The 17,197-nt window shown below is 42.3% G+C and overlaps 1 protein-coding gene across 1 annotated transcript in view; it reads right to left on the bottom strand.

The window, feature by feature from the left end:
* The window catches only part of NPNT (nephronectin), a gene marked incomplete at both ends in the record, with an annotated part of 48,583 nt that extends 41,321 nt beyond the window's left edge, over positions 1 to 7,262 (bottom strand). The window contains 2 exons of the mRNA XM_080343992.1: positions 5,681 to 5,781; positions 7,192 to 7,262. Of these exons, the coding sequence (XP_080200118.1) occupies positions 5,681 to 5,781; positions 7,192 to 7,262 (172 nt within the window). The remainder of the gene's footprint in view (positions 1 to 5,680; positions 5,782 to 7,191) is intronic.
* Positions 7,263 to 17,197: the final 9,935 nt, after the last annotated feature.

The following is a 17,197-nucleotide window of genomic DNA, read 5'->3' as shown; positions in this document are numbered from 1 at the left end:
GCCCAGACTACCCTTTCCTTGAGAAACACTCGGAAAGACAGCATCCCTGCAGAATAATGTCGCATCATGTTAGAGGGATGAGACAACAGGCTTCAGCAGGTCTCCTAGACTACAGTAGCTACAATACAGGAAGGGACACAACAGTTTTCTATTCTGCAGCTGACATTCCTCATCCAGCTCAAAGAACTGAGCTCCAGCCCCACCACTGCTGGAAATTTTCTTCCCCAAGCGTTTCAAACCATGAAAATTAATGCTGAAGAACACACTAAAAGTCAAATCAACTTTCTAATGCAAGTTTTTCTGCTAGCACGTGGAAAAGTGTGCTTGTGCAAGAAACATGCAATGATGCATGCCCTGACTTGGTTTTCCCTGTATGCTTTAAAACCCATTGAAGGGGTTCTGGGTTAGGACAACACACTCAGTAGCACAGATACAGTTGCCTTATAATGCAAAAGGAGTTATGAATTAAAAATGTGCTGTTGGTATCTGCTCTCACCAAAAATGCTCTGCCACAAGAAGGCAAAACTCCCTGCTATGCGAAGAAATCCAGAAGAAACTCTTTCTACCCTCTCACTTTTGTTCTGCTTTATAGTTGTGCTGTGTGCACAATAATAACATAAAAATGCAAGAAAACAGCCCTATTTTTACACACACTTCATCAGGTACTTTATCAACATACCATTTTTCACAGAAGTAGGCTTTTATATGATTACTCCCACTTAAGCTACTACTCCAACTACTAATTATTATGGTGTTAAGTAAATCCCACAGTCTAGGCAACAAAATGGGATTTCTGGACTAATTTCAACTGGGATATTTAACATCTAACTTTAAAGTACTGGTTTTGTGAGTCCATCAGTGTAAAGGATCAGTTCTGACATGCATGATGAGGTGACTTCATATGAACTAAGAGTTACTGTTTAAACATCACTGCTGCTGCTTCCAAAACGAGCCCTTCTGTACACCAGGTTTTACCAATAAACCTGGTCTACATACCAGATCAAAACCTCAGAAAGATAACATTAGTGATGGAATAAATCTACCCTTCCAGATCTAGATTAGACCACTAAATAAGTATGGATGGATTTTCAATTTAAAATACTTGGAAATGCCAATGAATTTGAGCTACATCTGTTCAGCCCCTTTGAAAAGATGGGTATATTTGTAACAATCACAAAATGGATCTAGTTGCCTTAACATGGATTTCACTTTGGTGTTCACAACCTGAAAGGAAGAAAGAAAATTCAACCTGTTTCAAAGTTCTTGATTATTTCAGTTGGAGAGACACCTTCTAACTGCATTTGCTGGAATTGGAAAGGGCACTTGTGGAGATGCTTTCACGTCACTGAAGAGAGAGTATTTACACCAGCTGAGATGTTAGAGCTGACACTGGCAGGCTTTGGAAGCGACTTTACAGCTACATGCACTTCCTTACATGTAAAAGCCTTGATTGGCGTAAGTCATTAACAGGAGACAGAAGATGTTTTAAAGAGCATGAATTAAAGGAGGGGTCTGATTTCAACTTCTTACACGCTTATGAGAGTGAAAAAGACAGCAGAGTTATGCTGACTTGCGTTACTAAGCAGCAGTAAGCACAATTATGCTTACTGCTTACACTTCACAAAAGCAAGTTTAGCTAACACAGTTCAGTTTCCATCTGCATCTCTATGGACAGATTATAGATCGAAGATCAGGAGCACTGAGTTACCAAAGCTTAGTGAGTTAGGCTTGTCAGCTGTCCCACAATCCTTCCCTGTTGGAGCTGACTTAGGCTTAAACCTCTGTCATAATTAAACCATTATCTTAAATCGCACAGTTGGTTTAAGCTAACATTTTTTTCTCAATAGCTGTGGGCAGAAGGCATGCCCATGCATGTTTGGTGGAGCAGCTCAGCTGGACACCAGAAAATGTATCCAGGTATGTTACTGATTGCTTGCCCATAGCTCACAGAATCATAGAATCATTTAGGTTGGAAAAGACCTTTAAGATCATAGAGTCCAACTGTAAACCTAACAGGTGCCAAGTCCTCCACTAAACCATGTCCCTAAGTGCCACGTCTACAGATCTTTTAAATACCGCCAGGATGGTGACTCAACCACTGCCCTGGGCAGCCTGTTCCAATGCCTGGCAACCCTCTGGGTAAAAAAATTGTTCCTAATATCCAATCTAAACCTCCCCTGGTATAACCTGAGGCCATTTCCTCTCATCCTATCACTTGTTACCTGGGAGAAGAGCCCAACCCCTCTATGCTCCAACCTCCTTTCAGGCAGTTGCAGACAGCGGTAAGGTCTCCCCCCAGCTCCCTCAGCCGCTCCTCATCACACTTGTGCTCCAGCCCCTCACCAGCTCCGTTCCCTCCTCTGCACTCTCTCCAGCACCTCAGTGTCTTTTTTTGTAGTGAGGGGCCCAAAACTGAACACAGTATTTGAGATGCAGCCTCCCCAGTGCTGAGTACAAGGGGACGATCACTTCCCTGGTCCTGCTGGGCACACTATTCCTGATACAAGCCAGGATGCTGGTGGCCTTCTTGGCCAACTGGGCACACTGCAGGCTCATGTTCAGCCAGCTGTCAGTCAACACCCCCAGGTGCTTTTCCACCAGGCAGCTTTCCAGCCACTCTTTCCCAAGCTTGTGGTGTTGCAGGGGGTTGTTGTGACCTGTCACTTCGCATCATACAATTGGCCTCAGCCCAACGATCCAGCTGATATCCAGATCCCTCTCTATGGCCATCCTACCCTCCAGCAGATCAACACTCCTACCCAGCTTGGTGTCATCTGCAAAATTAATGAGTGTGCACTTGATCTCCTCATTCAGATCATTGGTATCACAAGATATTAAATAGAACTGGCTCATCATGGTTCAGAGCTCTCCACAAACAGGAACAACCCTGCCATATATTGGAGCCTATATTCTTGCTACACTCTGCCTCCAGCGTGGCTCTCACCTTACATTTGTTGTCAGAAAGATAAATTCAGAGATCATCAGTGCCTATGTAGTAAACCATGCATGAGTAAGCAGGCGAGAGTCCAAAGGTGCTGTAGTACTTGCAAGCATACCAAGGATGGCTCAAACTAGTTTGAGAAAAGCAGTTTGAGCTCACTAATATAGAGTTCAGTGTTATTGCCTGAATATTTACAGCTTCCTTTTTGAACTCATTTGTAAATTGGGTCTCACTACTAATCTTTAAGCAGGACTCTATACTTGTTTTCATTGTACAAATACAATTTATTCTAGAAACAGAAAAGAGAAAGTCTGACATGTATTTATACCACTCACTTCAGGGACAGGACTGAGAAGTTTGTCTTTCTCTATAGAGAAACCAGGAGAAATAATGGTGTGCATGGCTTTTTGGAAATTTTTCAGGGATATTCCTTTGTACAGTAAAACACTCAAGTTTCCCTTTGAGGCCAGGAATGCTGCCTTCTGTGCCAGGTTAATCCTTCATACCAAATGCCACATTCCCAAGGTGGAGAGCTAACTACAGATCTTCTATTTGGCTGCGAGCACTAGAAAGATTCACTTTCATTTAGTGCACTCTCCCACTCTGTGATATGACTGGAATTTTCACCACCCACAACAGGGGCCGACTTTTTTGCTCTATTTTTCTAAGAGTTTGATTTTGAAAACTAGAAGGAGCTGCTAAGTTTTTAATGAGGCCTTCACCCAAATATCTGTGACTCTTCTGAATCAGCAATTCAAAAATTATCAGTGTGAAAAAAATGGGGAAAAATGCATGTAGACATCTAAGTGATAATGGTATTCCTTTCAAAGTCTGGTCCTGGCTATTGGAGATGACCACAGAAAATCCATCTCTGCACTTCTTGGAAACATCCATAGAGAACAAATCTGAGAATAATGGACTAAGGTGCAGTGGAAGAAGTGGGAATTCAGCTGCCTTTAGCCTTAGAAGAGGATGTATGGTATCTGAAAATGTTGGCATTACAAATGAACTTTTGACAAAATTCAAGAGTAAAAAATAAAAAAAATACTTTCTGTGTATTGTGTATCTTGTTTTCAACTTTTAATTATTAATCTTTTGATAGTATCACTTTATGCTATGTCTGTCTCCCAAGATCACTAAAATGCAAACCCAAATCAGACTTGGTGACAGTGAGAAACTGAAGGACAAATGTAACTGAAATTGACTTCCACCTAAACATAAGCTGAAATTTACTGTCACAACACAGGAGTTGTCTAAGAAAAGGGTCACTGTGAGCCTCTTCTACTGTTTTGGACTTTTTTAGTTTGTTCTTGTGTTTGGTTGGGGGTGGGGGATGTTTGTTTTTGTTTGGTTTGTTTTTTGTTTGTATTTGGTTTTGTTTTAAACAATGTCAATTATTGATATTTACCAGTTAAGCCTTTAAATGCTCGATGATTTTCAAATTTAAAAAATCTGTGAAAGATGGACATAGATTCTATCACCCCTGGAGAAGCCTCAGTCAACCTATTTCACATTCTCCTTCCTTCTCTATAAACACCCATCCCAGGGAAAGGACTACTTGTCATCAACTACAGCCCTAAAAATCAAAATGATTCACAGTATGGCCTGAGAGATACCAACCTGAGAACTTTGCATCAAAAAACAGTATCAGGGATGTTATGTTCCAGAAATACTTTACATAGCTCTTTTACTAGTCATCTTATATACCTACTAAACATTGTGGGCTTTCAATACACTTGGGAAGGAAGAAGCCAGTCTTGCTGTTTACAGATTTGAACAAAACCTTTGCTGAGAGTCTACAGTCGGATTGCCAATGCTATTTCTATCTTTTACCTAATATTTGCCACCTACAGTCACAGCCATGAAGACCAGTGAACTTATAGTATTTAATACCTGCCTTGCATTAAAAATGACTTGGCAGAAAATGATCTAGTTTGCAGAAATTTGCATTGAAATTTAAAAAAAATAAATAAATAAGAGAACCAATAGGTTAACTCCTGCAAAAGCTTGGGAGATACCACTCATGTATGCACTGTTAAGCACATGAGCAAGTGTTCCCAGTATCAAAGGCCGTAATTTTAACAAGCTGAGGTCCCTGTGACACTCCTAACAACTTTAACTTCTACACAGTGCTAGCTGCTGCCACCACAGAATACCTTTTGAAGCTGTAGTTAAAGATGAAGACTTATCTCCTTGGTTATTCTGCAATTATATCAAAGATTCTAGACAGATGTGAGAATCTCAGAGATGTTTCTTTTCACGTGTGACCCACTAAAAGGATGCTGTCAGGTGTATTTGTACCCTTAGTTTGAGGTTACTGAAAGAATGTTTGAACTTAACACCAACTGGGACATTTCCATCAACTTTCTAAGTGAAATGTCAATAATTTGTGTTTCCTTCACAGATGCAAATGTTCTTGCCTTATAGTACTTGTAACATGACACATGGTAGTGTTACATCAAGCTATTAGATCACAGCATGAAATGAAGCAAAAACCAAACAGAAATTCCCAAATTCTCATTGCCCTAAATAAATTGTACCTTGCTTGATTGCAATACTTTTTAGTACTGTTAATAGAAGACAGAATTTTAACCTGACAACATCCTTATAATGAATTCAGACTCACACGCGCAAAAGCCCTGCATTGTGAGGATGCACGTGAACACGTGAAAGATGTGACTAGGTGTGTACAAGCCTTTTCTACAAGTGACTAGAAGCCCCAGCAGCAATGATACTCACGTTGGCATTGCCCCCAGGACAACCTGGCCCAGCCCCAGCAGCAGTCAATTCTACTCCCAAACCGACACAGTCCTGGGGAGGAGACCATGTGTCTGGGCCACCTGTAAAGAGACAGTTAAAAAAAAATCTGGTAAAACATCTTGGAATTAGATAAAATTGTTCTAGATTAAGACAAATAAAAGACAAAAACCAGCAAAAACCTCTTCTGCATGAAGATATGTATATTGTTTTTGAAAACAGTAACTTTTCTAAGGTGAGTCTATAATATTTTGATCATTAGTATTGTGTGTAATTCAGAAAATGTAAATGACTATAAGCAAAGAGAAAAAAGACAATTAGGGTAACTTTGTAAAGCTTAGAACAACAGACATGCTTTGCTATACGCTCACTGCTGCCACTCCCAGGCTATTATTGAATAATTTCAGAAATCTGAATCACAGAATTTATAACACAGAATAAACCACCATCATAAAGTTTCAGCTTTGGTTTATTTCACAATATATGGCCAAATTTTCCCACTAAAACATTAAAGAAAAAAAAAATCAAAACAAAAGCTTTCTGAGCTGTTAAACAGGAATACAAAAGGAGAGCCGTATTCTTCCCTTGTCCAAGGAAAAGACACCACAGCCTCAAGCAATTACAAAGCATTGCCATAAATCACTAAATATTTTTCAATAACAAACTGAAACTCATGTGAACACTGCATGTGAACAAATCCTAAAATGAAATCCTTGGAGAGGGATCATGCTGGCTGATTGATACGCACACAGAACTGCTACTGTCCCCTCATGCAGCATCCATGAAGCGATCTCCAAGGCGCCTCACAGCCGCTCGCTACACCTGACACAGCTCCGCACGACACACACGCTCTCCAAGCGTTCTTTTTCACCGATTCATGTCAAAACTTGAGCTGCAATCTTTGCCATATTCTGTTTCAAGTGCCTCGAGGCGTCAATAAATTAATTTTACTCTTACAGCACGCAAAGTGCTTTGTTTTTAATTCTTGCAGGATGCAACCCTGCCAGGGCAATAAACTTTTTATACCTTACCCCGTATTTAAGTTGCCGAGCAACGCGCGGCACTGGCTGTGAGGGGGCCAAAGGCGGGGGGACGGGGCGACGGGACGCAGAGAGTCCGTCCCGGGGGGAGCCCCGGGAGCGGCACCGGGTTCCCCCGGCCGCACGTCTCCACCTGCAGCCGCCCGCCGGACGGGGCCCTCAGCCCGCCGGCCGTGCCCACGGGCGCTTCTTGGCTGCGGGGGCGGGAGCACCGAGACAAGTCCCGCCGAGGGCTCCGGGCGCCTGTAACGAGCCCCCCGCCGCCATTTCGCGCCCCGGCGCTCTAGTGTCAGTTCGGAGCCCCAGGGCCGTTTACAGCCGGCAGAGCCCCTAGCCCACCCAGGGGACAGCCCCGGCCCTTCCGCTCTCCCCGCGGCGGCTCCGACCTGCCCGAGGAAACACCAACTTCCCTAGCCAGCCCTCGACCACCGCCCCGCGGGAGCCGGCGCCTACCTTCTGTCAAACTCCCCGGCTGCCCCCAGGGAGAGGCAGGACGCCAGGAGCAGCCGCAGGGAAAGCTCCATGGCCGGCGGGGCGGGCTGGCCGCCCAGGGAGCCCAGGCTGGGCAGCAGCGGCGGAGGCGCCCCCCACCGCGCCCTGCAAGGCGGACTGCGGGGCGGGAGGGTCCGGCTGCCGCCGACGCCGGCTGAGCTGCGACGGCTCCGGAGCGGCGGCGGCGGCGAACCCCTGTGTGTCTGCCCGCCCGCCTGGCGGAGGAGGCGCCGCACGGGGAGCGGCCGCGCCGCCCGTCCCCGGCAGGGGCGCCCGCCGCACCGGGACACCTGGCGTGGGAGCCCCAGCTCCTCCTGACAGGGGCCGGGCAAGCTGTAGGAAACGAAAACCGAAGCCTGAAGACACCAAGAAGGATGGGCTTTGTTTTTATGAGCTTTTCCAGCTTGAACTGCACGAAGTTTGCTCTCTGCACCTCTAAAGCCAAAAGTGTTAAGATTTGGCCTTTTTTTGCCAACCAAACTTCTCCCAGAATCAAGCTTTTTGAAAGAATTACAGGATGTGGTGTTTTGTTTTGTTTTTCTGGCACACACAGTCCTATGAATAGCTCTCAGACGTTGGCATGTGTGACATAAGGTGTCATAGCCCTCATCCAGAAGAAAAAAGCAACCAGTGAAAACATTATCTGTGTAATGACATCCTAGCACAACTACCAAGAGTGACAACCGCATCTGTACGCCACATTAACATGGCAAAATACAGCAGTTATTTTTGTGTTGTTTCTATGATCTGCAACTCTTGTTACTTACTGGGGGACACTTGAAATAACAGCTTGTCACCAATTTAAGGTCAGAACTGATCTGAGATCCCTCTGATTACAGACAGATGGGGCCAACAACTTGGACTAGGTCACAGCATTGATTTTGATTTGTAGCTAAATGGAGGCTAAAGCTCATCAGCTGTTCTTACAAGGGTCTGGCTGCAGCCTAGAAGCAGAAAACAAAGATCAATGGGGCTATGTTGTAACATAAAACCAAACCCTTTAGAGAGCATTCGAATGCCAAATATCATTTCAGCCTTCAGATTTGAGCTGGTAGTTCTGTATTGAGCATTTTTCCATCTTCAGAACACTTCACAGATAATTCGAGCAACCCTACACAAAGGTGCACAAGATGCAAATTGTGCCAGTGAGCTTTTGAAAATTATATCCTTCCCCAGAGTGGTTTTACCACTTTCTGCTCAAGTTTGCAGCAGAAAGCCCCTCCAATACTCTTTCCTTCTGTCATCTTTTCAGGCCCATACACTCCCTGTCCTTTCTGTCCACAGCCTCAACCTAGCACTTTTCAGACACAAACTGTAAAGCTACAAAGTGATGATTCTGCAAGGTACTCGTTACTGATGCTTTGAGCCCTCTTAGAGGACTCAGACAGATACAAAAACTGCACAGAGGACCAAACTCAGTTCCCTTCATTCACATGAGAAGCTGACAGACAACAACACAGTGGCATTTGGGAAAGACAGGAGAGCATCTGGCTCCAATTAGATTCTTCCTGAAATATAGAGCTGATTTCCAGCTCTTGACTGATTGATCACGTTTTTTTTTCTCACTTGGGTGCATGATGTGGAATAACAGACCTTGCAGAATGAAGTGGCAGTCAAGACTTTGTGGGCAAAGGGGGAGAAATCTTGTTTGTGATAACCACAGGGATTTCTTTCTGCTAACATTTGCCTGCATCTTTCCAACTACTAGAAAAAGTGTCCACAAATTACACTGCAGCCAAGTTCAGGACAGGTGCCAAAAGCAACATTTGAACTTCACTTTGAATTACAGTCTAGGGCAACCTGACACTTTCCTGGTGATGTCCAAAGGGACATGTCATAAAATCAACTCTTTCATGCAATGCTGCATAGTGGTACTTATGTACACAACAACTTTAAAGCACATGCTACTCCTTTAAAGCATGCATACTCACAAATGATAGTAAGATCATTTAATGTCTCCAGACTGCACTGAGTATTTAAGATTTCCTCAGAGCCTGTTTGGCACTCTCATACCTTAATACTAGTGTGCTGGTCTGATGTGGTGCCTGCTCCAATTAAGACCGTCTGCTCTTGGTTAACTTTCGCTGCCTGAAGAATTTGGTTTGGAACATCAGCCTGAAAAAACAAGTTAACCAGCCGCTGAAAGATCACGTATTGCACTTCTGTACCCATCAATGGGACTGAGCATCCAGTCATTTGTTAATTCATTTATTTTGGCAATGCTTTATCAATGCCAATGGTGTTTTCTTAACTATGTAGTTTCTCATATGCAGGATACTAGAACGATTACTGAGTGAGCTGGCAAAGAACCAAACCTCTTGACATTTCAAGGTGCATAAAACTGTCTTCCACACCCCACTGCTGTGTAGGTGTGCATCAAAGTAATATAAAGAAGATGGAGATGTGCTGGAAGTATCACCAGGAGCAATTTTGTGCCTTATGTTTTGTGAAGCAGTATGAAAGCCTGGCAAATGGTGAAGCCACGGGGTGGGCTGACCTGATGTTCAGTAAGACATGAGCAGTAAAAGTCCAGCAGCAATAGATCAAGCACTTGGATGGATGACCACAGAATCACAGAATGTCAGGGATTGGAAGGGACCCCAAAAGCTCATCCAGTCCAATCCCCCCACCAGAGCAGGAACACCCAGATGAGGTTACACAGGAAGGTGTCCAGGTGGGTTTTGAATGTCTCCAGAGTAGGAGACTTCACAACCTCCCTGGGCAGCCTGGGCCAGTGTCTGTTACCCTTACTGAGAAGTAGTTTCTTCCCAAATTTAAGTGTAACCTCTTGTGTTCCAGTTTGAATCCATTACCCCTTGTCCTATCATTGGTTGTCACCGAGAAGAGCCTGGCTCCATCCTCCTGACGCTCACCCTTTATATATCTGTAAACATTAACGAGGTCACCCCTCAGTCTCCTCCAAGCTCCAGAGCCCCAGCTCCCTCAGCCTTTCCTCACACGGGAGATGCTCCACTCCCTTCAGCATCTTTGCTGCTCTGCGCTGGACTCTCTCCAGCAGTTCCCTGTCCTGCTGGAACTGAGGGGCCACAACTGGACACAATATTCCAGATGTGGTTTGAATCCATTACCCCTTGTCCTATCATTGGTTGTCACCGAGAAGAGCCTGGCTCCATCCTCCTGACGCTCACCCTTTATATATCTGTAAACATTAACGAGGTCACCCCTCAGTCTCCTCCAAGCTCCAGAGCCCCAGCTCCCTCAGCCTTTCCTCACACGGGAGATGCTCCACTCCCTTCAGCATCTTTGCTGCTCTGCGCTGGACTCTCTCCAGCAGTTCCCTGTCCTGCTGGAACTGAGGGGCCACAACTGGACACAATATTCCAGATGTGGTCTCACCAGGGCAGAGTAGAGGGGATGGAGAACGTCTCTTGACCTACTAACCACCCCCTTCTAATACACCCCAGGATGCCATTGGCCTTCCTGGCCACAGTAGTCAGGCTTTTTGCTGCAGATCAGCAATAGTGAAGCAGAAATAGAGAGGAAGACATAGCATTTTGAACAGCGATGCTGTACCCTCGTGTATGAAAAAGGGAAAACACATGCAGCAATTGCTACTAGGAAGGTAAATTTTGCCTGAAAAGGCGTTTATTTTATGCAAGCATAGAGATCCTTCCCACCATTCTTATTTTACTCTTCTCCATTCCCCCATAAAAATCTTTATGTACCTTGCGCAAAAGAAGCCACACTATCAGCCATGACCCTAATTTCAGACTTTCAGTCTCATGGATATATTGAACTCAGGCTGAGACCTTTTTGTGAAAATCCAGACCCTAGACTTGTTGAGATACTCTGTGTTGAGAGCAGCGGACAAGTTTAAAATACTTGCAGTTGCCTGTGCCCATTAGGTTCTGAATTATCTAGAATTTCCCAGAGGAGGAAGCCCTAGGTATCTATTATATTGCTGTATTCTACACCGTAAGTCATAAAGACATATCTGACTACACATAAAACTGAATTTTTGTGATAAGGTGGCAGAGAGTGAAGAAATGCTCTAAAGAATGGGGCGTGCCAATTCTGCTGCAAGGAGGTTAACATAGGTGATGACAACTGCTGCTTCTGGGATGGCAAGTGTGACAAGAGTGGCGTCTGGCACACTACAGTTATACAACGCAGACAGGAATGTGTTTGAAATACCACTCGGTACAGTACTTGTATTTTTGAAAAAAACCTAATACAGGGCAGCATTAAACTCCATTAAAGAACCAATGTCATGAGCAGTATATATAACAGGTAATATAGGTAACATCAACTAAAAAAGCATGTAAACAACAGGAAACCCCGTTCTAATGAAATGAAGCTTACGTATAGTTTTCTCAAGTGAAATGAACTTTTCTTGTCTGTGTGGGACCTGCTCCTCTTGAACAATACTGCTTACTTTTACTTCACTTGGGGTAGACTGTGCCTAGCAGTCCCAGGGTTTAAAACTTCAGCTGCAGGGCTAAATACAGGTTTCTGATACACTCTTTGTGGTTATAACCATTCCTGAGGGGAAAAAACACAGAACAAAAACAGTTTCTGGAATACTCTCATTGACTGGACAGGCAATACTGAGAAAAATGTGCTGAGAAGACTGTATGCTGGACTGACAGATACTGGTAGAGATAGTAGGTAGGACAGAAATCACACAGAAATGACTTTACAATTTATCTTCATTCAGTGGAATCAGGCAATACTGTTTGTAACTGTCCCATTTACATAAGCAGAAATTAACGAACAGAAAAAGATTTTCCCACAAATCAAATAATCTGTCATCAAACCAAAAATACAACTCCTGTTTTCCAATTTCATACGTAAACCACAAATCCATCCTTCCTCCCTTCTGAGTATTTCACCCTCATTGAGGCTAAGCAAGTTAACCACAAATAGCACACTACCCCAAGTCACTAAATCACACTATGACACGTGTAAAAAACACTTGATTTGTAGTTACTGGCAAGCATGATCATATTCTGCATTTGTGATGCTAATGCAATGTGCACTTCTTGCAAAACAGAACAGAAGAATCCAAGTCCAAATTACCTATGAAACTTTCAATGTCATTATTCTTCCCCAGGGCTATGCAATTCAGTTCTTCAACCAACTTTGTATATGGGAGATTTAAAAGTAGTGTTTACTGAGTAAATATCTCCATCATATGTTAGGTAACAACCTCTGTCAGTCCCATGCTAGTAGGAAAACTGTGAGGCATCAAGAAAAACCAGCAATTCAGTCAGCTAAATCGGTCTTTTAAATCCACCTCTCTCTTTGTAGACTTACTTGAAAGTGTAGGAAAATCATCAAAACTATAAACCACTGTAGTATCAAATTATCTTCTGTACAGATAACACTGTGCTCTGGAAATGCTAGTTCAGTATCTTCCAAATGCTTTTTCTGCATCAGGTCCACTGAATTAATTTGCCTTTTAGCAATAAGCTTTTTTCCTCGCACACTTGATCCTTCTCTAAAAGCTACAAGTGGTATTTGTGTTGAAGTTTCCTGCATTTCATTACACTGTGAAGAATTTATTTTCCCTTATAAATAAACAATAATTTTCCCTTTGAAGCCCAGTAAAATTCCAAATTCCCTTCTGCATATGTCTTTTAAAATTATTTCTAACTGTCCACATTATCCGTTTTTGTACCAAAGGTGGATATGGGCGATATGAATGATAATCCCTCAAATTTAACATTACTCTGTTTGTTAGGGAGTCAGCCTACTTGGCCTCACTTGGAACACAATCACTATATGCAGAAAAATCTGCAAGTGATGCAAAAGACATCGTCAGGAGGATGGTGAGGGACAGCACAGCCAGCTTCAAAAAATGGTGCTAAACTGCCTGCACTAATCGCAGCCTTGGACATCCTGCACCTCTCAGTGATGCTGGTGATGAAGGGGATTCAACTGCTGGAAAACATGGGCTTGAGAAATTTCTTTGTGGACAAGACCAGAAATGACATGGCAGCGATCCCTGCTGCAGGCAAGCAACAGGGTTGAACTGGCGTGAGTTCTGCATGTGAGTGAAACAATTGGGAATGCCTTTGTAGACTGAGCGGGCAAACATGCACACAGCCCCTGAGGGCTGTGCAAAAGGGAGAAAGAGAAGAAAGCTTTAGGAACCTGATGAATGAATGACCGACAAACTTTTATGCAGTCAGTGTGATTGTCAGCACTGACTAGAATGCCCGCACCACCACATTAGCATCATTATCTACTTCAGGTTGTTTCAACCAGTTAGTTCTCATTATTCAGTGCTCTAGTTCAGTCAGCCTTTGGGAAAGCCTCACATCAAACTAGCTGGGTTTGGTGAAAAGGAAGTAGGACTAAGTTTCCTAAGGAGCCTGGCTTAGTCATGCTCCTGTAACAGCGTTTTCCACATAATCTTTGTAAGGTCCTACTGTAATACAGTAGTATTACTGTAATACAGTAATACATTGAGTCCAATACAACTCCTATAGCTTTATGTGATGTGTTTTGCAGATTGTACTACAGCTCTTCATGTCCGGTTTTACACCATGCATCCCATTTCTGACGCTGTCTCCTCTCCTCTGGAGACCAGACACTTAAACACAAGAAAAACGTTCTATACATCACTAATACACTGTCACCTAAAATACCATCATCTCCAGGGGCTACATGCACTTCGCAGTCAAGAGTGAAGAGACCAGAACTGACGCACAAACAAGACATTTAGCCTGACTGGAAATTACCAAAGAAATATTAATTATATGGCAAGAAAATACACATATTGGGCAACACTCAGAATCAACAGTGTATCGTCTCCTTCATGGGCAAAAAGTGCATAAAAGCCTTTGTTCAACAATCTTAAAGGCTGATGACAGATTATTTAAAATAAATAAATCACAAAGCAAAAATCAAATCACCAGATAACTATCTACAACTAAAAGAAAACACACATAAAACAAAACAGGAAAAGAGTCCCATATGTCACATAGAAGATAACTATACAGAAAAGCTGTTATGAATCAAAAAGCCACAAGTACGTGAGCTGAAACCAAACTTAACATCACATTTTCTGCTGTAAGTCTAACAAAAGAAAAAGGCAACATTAACAGAAGAGATCTCCATGAAGATGTTCTTCACCACAGTTCTAATGTAAACCGATTTGAATCATACAGAACAGTTGGCCTGCTTATTACCTGTAATAATTATCAACTTCACATAGTTTTCTTTTTCATGAGCCCAGACTGCAAGCTACGACTTCTTGGGCTACGTAAGCATTTTAACATATAAGAACAGCCATAAATCAGCCTGAAAAGTTACTGGAATTGTCTTTAGCACAAAAGAAGAAAATCTACTGCAGCACAGATTCAGTTGTTTCTGCTCATGAAATACACTCCTTACAGCAAGAAATACACCGGGAGATGCATAACCAGAAGGAAATGATTTACAGTAGCCTAAGATATCAGCATAGACTACCACACTGTTTTTGTAACTTTGTTTTTCCCCATGCCTTGGGCTCACTGCCAATATCAGACAAAGAAAAAAGCAGGAGGTCCATATATTAATACAGGTATGCTGTAATTTACAAATTATAAAAATGACTTTCCAGAGAGAAATGATCAATCCTTTGGATTTTTTTTTTTCTTACTGAACCTGAAATGTTACACTAATGCTGGCAAACTGAGAATAAATCAGCTCAAAATATATCCATCACTCAGGGTCCTGGGTTTTCCCTCTGTTTCATTTGGTTTCAGGTGCTGTAACTTTGCTCACCTGAGCTGAGCTACAGCTGTGTAATGAGATGTATCCTCTGCTATTGATTGCTGATAGATTGACATAGAACTACTTATATAAATGAGTTTAAATTGCAGTTCTCAAAGGGAAAATGGGTTTGTCTAATTAACTGAATTCCTTATTTAATTTCAACCTTGTTTTGACATACAGAAAACTCCTTGTACATTCTGAGATACCGAGGGGGATCAGTAGGCAAGAAAACCTACCGTGCATGCTCTGAGGGAGAGTTTTCATGTAGCTGTTTTGTTGACTCAGCTCCACTGTTCAACTCTATGTAACTGCAATCTCTGAAAGAACTTTCAGAAGTTAAAAGCGTGGACAGCTGATTATTTGTATCGCTGTTCCACAGAATCACAGAACGGTTGAGGTTAGAAGGGATCTCTGTAGATAATCTGGTCTAAGCCCTCTCCTCAAGCATGGTCACCTACAGCTGGTTGTCCAGGACCATGTCCAGGCAGCTTTTGAATAGCTCCAAGGATGGAGACTCCACAAGGGTGGAAAACCCAATGCCAGTGCTCAGCCACCCTCACAGTGAAAAAGCATTTCCTGAAGTTCAGATGGAATCTTCTGTGCTTCACTCTATGTCCATTGTCAATAAAGTTTTTGTTATGTTTTAAGTTAAAACCAAAAAATATCTGATAGAGGTATAGTGTCATAATAGTTGAATGAAGCACAGGACTGGTATGATGATTATTGCACTGCTGGCTGCTTGTGAGCCTTTCAATGCCTTTCAGCATCACAGATTTTGTTTGTGGTTTTCATTAGGTAGGATTTGAGAGACTAAAACGTGCATGAAATTCATGTCTTCAGAATACATTGTGAGAGATAAGAGGATGGAAAAGATTTAAGACGGGTTTAAGTGCTCAGTATGAAAGGAAATGAAGCAGTTCCAGGGTTATCTACAGGGTTTGGTAGACAGTTACTCATTCTTCTACATTCTGCTAAAAAAATGCAGTATCATTCAATTTTACTTTGTACTATATTCTTCTTGAAGACTGAAAAACAGTAAGGTAGTCCAAATAACACTTCTAAAGACTTCTAGGGGTTTTCAAGGATATCTTTTGAGAGGAGACAATAAATTTGGGATTCAGTTTTAAAATGCAATTCGACACAGACCTCAACTGATGAAATAAACCAGAATTTTCCTGAACTGCACCTTTTATAAGGTAGAGAAATACAATCGTTCCAGCTGAGATGAACTGGGTGCAAACTAGAAGCTTTTTCTATCAGTGATGAAGATACTCCAAAGAAGGAAAAGTGAGAAAATTTCAGGAATAGAAACCAAATTGTAATGGTTAGCATGAAAGGAGAGGGGAAACCTAAGAAAGAGACTGGAACAAATCTGTCGACAATTATAAAAACTGGTTTGCAGACCATATCAAAACATTCTAGGAGAAATGGAAAACAGTCCAAACTTTAAAGGGCCCTGTAGAGCTTTAAACAGCAGAATCCACGTTACAGAATTAATGACAAAATTAATGAACAGTTCTATGGACAGACAGAAGATGCAACTAGGACAAAGTGATAAAAGTTGGTTCCTGTCACATTTCAGAAACTAAATTTTATTCCTGTCTTTTTAGTTCTAATACATAAATAATCATGAGAGAGAACTACGCTTGGTCAAATAGGGAAAGTATTAGAGTTGAAAAGACAGATGGGAAAGTGTCAATGAAAAGATTTACCTTCTTTCAAGAACTATAGCCTGAACTATTCTGAAATATTTTGCAATAATATGAATAGTGTAAAAGCTGCACCTTTAAACTGACACACTGTCAGCTCTCAAAGACAGAGAGAAGCTATCCAGATAAATGAGGTGTCATTTCTCCTTTTGGTGCAGTTAAAGAATGTCAGCTTCCCATCAGAAAATTAGACTGTCAAGCTTGCACAGTGCTCAGATTCTACTTTTACTGAAACTAAAGGCAATGTTCATGTAAGGAAAAGGGAATACATTTTAAACAAGTTAAATCAGGAAGCAAAGGAAGTCCACTTAAACGATCAGATTTGCTTGTACTGTAAATGACATTAACGATGCTAACCTCTAGTTCCTGGCTCCCAGAAGTTTATGATTTGGGGATTCAAACCAATAAATATTTGAACCCACACCTAGTTATAATGAACTTTTAGTTAATCTATGAATCATATCCCCAACATTAACAGCATTACTGATGTGAATAAAACGTTAGATGTGCACACTTGTCAGGCAACTCTCTAC

This window comes from Nesoenas mayeri (genome assembly GCF_963082525.1).
Source record: "Nesoenas mayeri genome assembly, chromosome: 4".
NCBI classification, from domain to species: Eukaryota; Metazoa; Chordata; class Aves; order Columbiformes; family Columbidae; genus Nesoenas; species Nesoenas mayeri.
The sequence above is the reverse complement of the archived record's forward strand: the minus strand, read 5'-3'. Positions and strand labels throughout refer to the sequence as shown.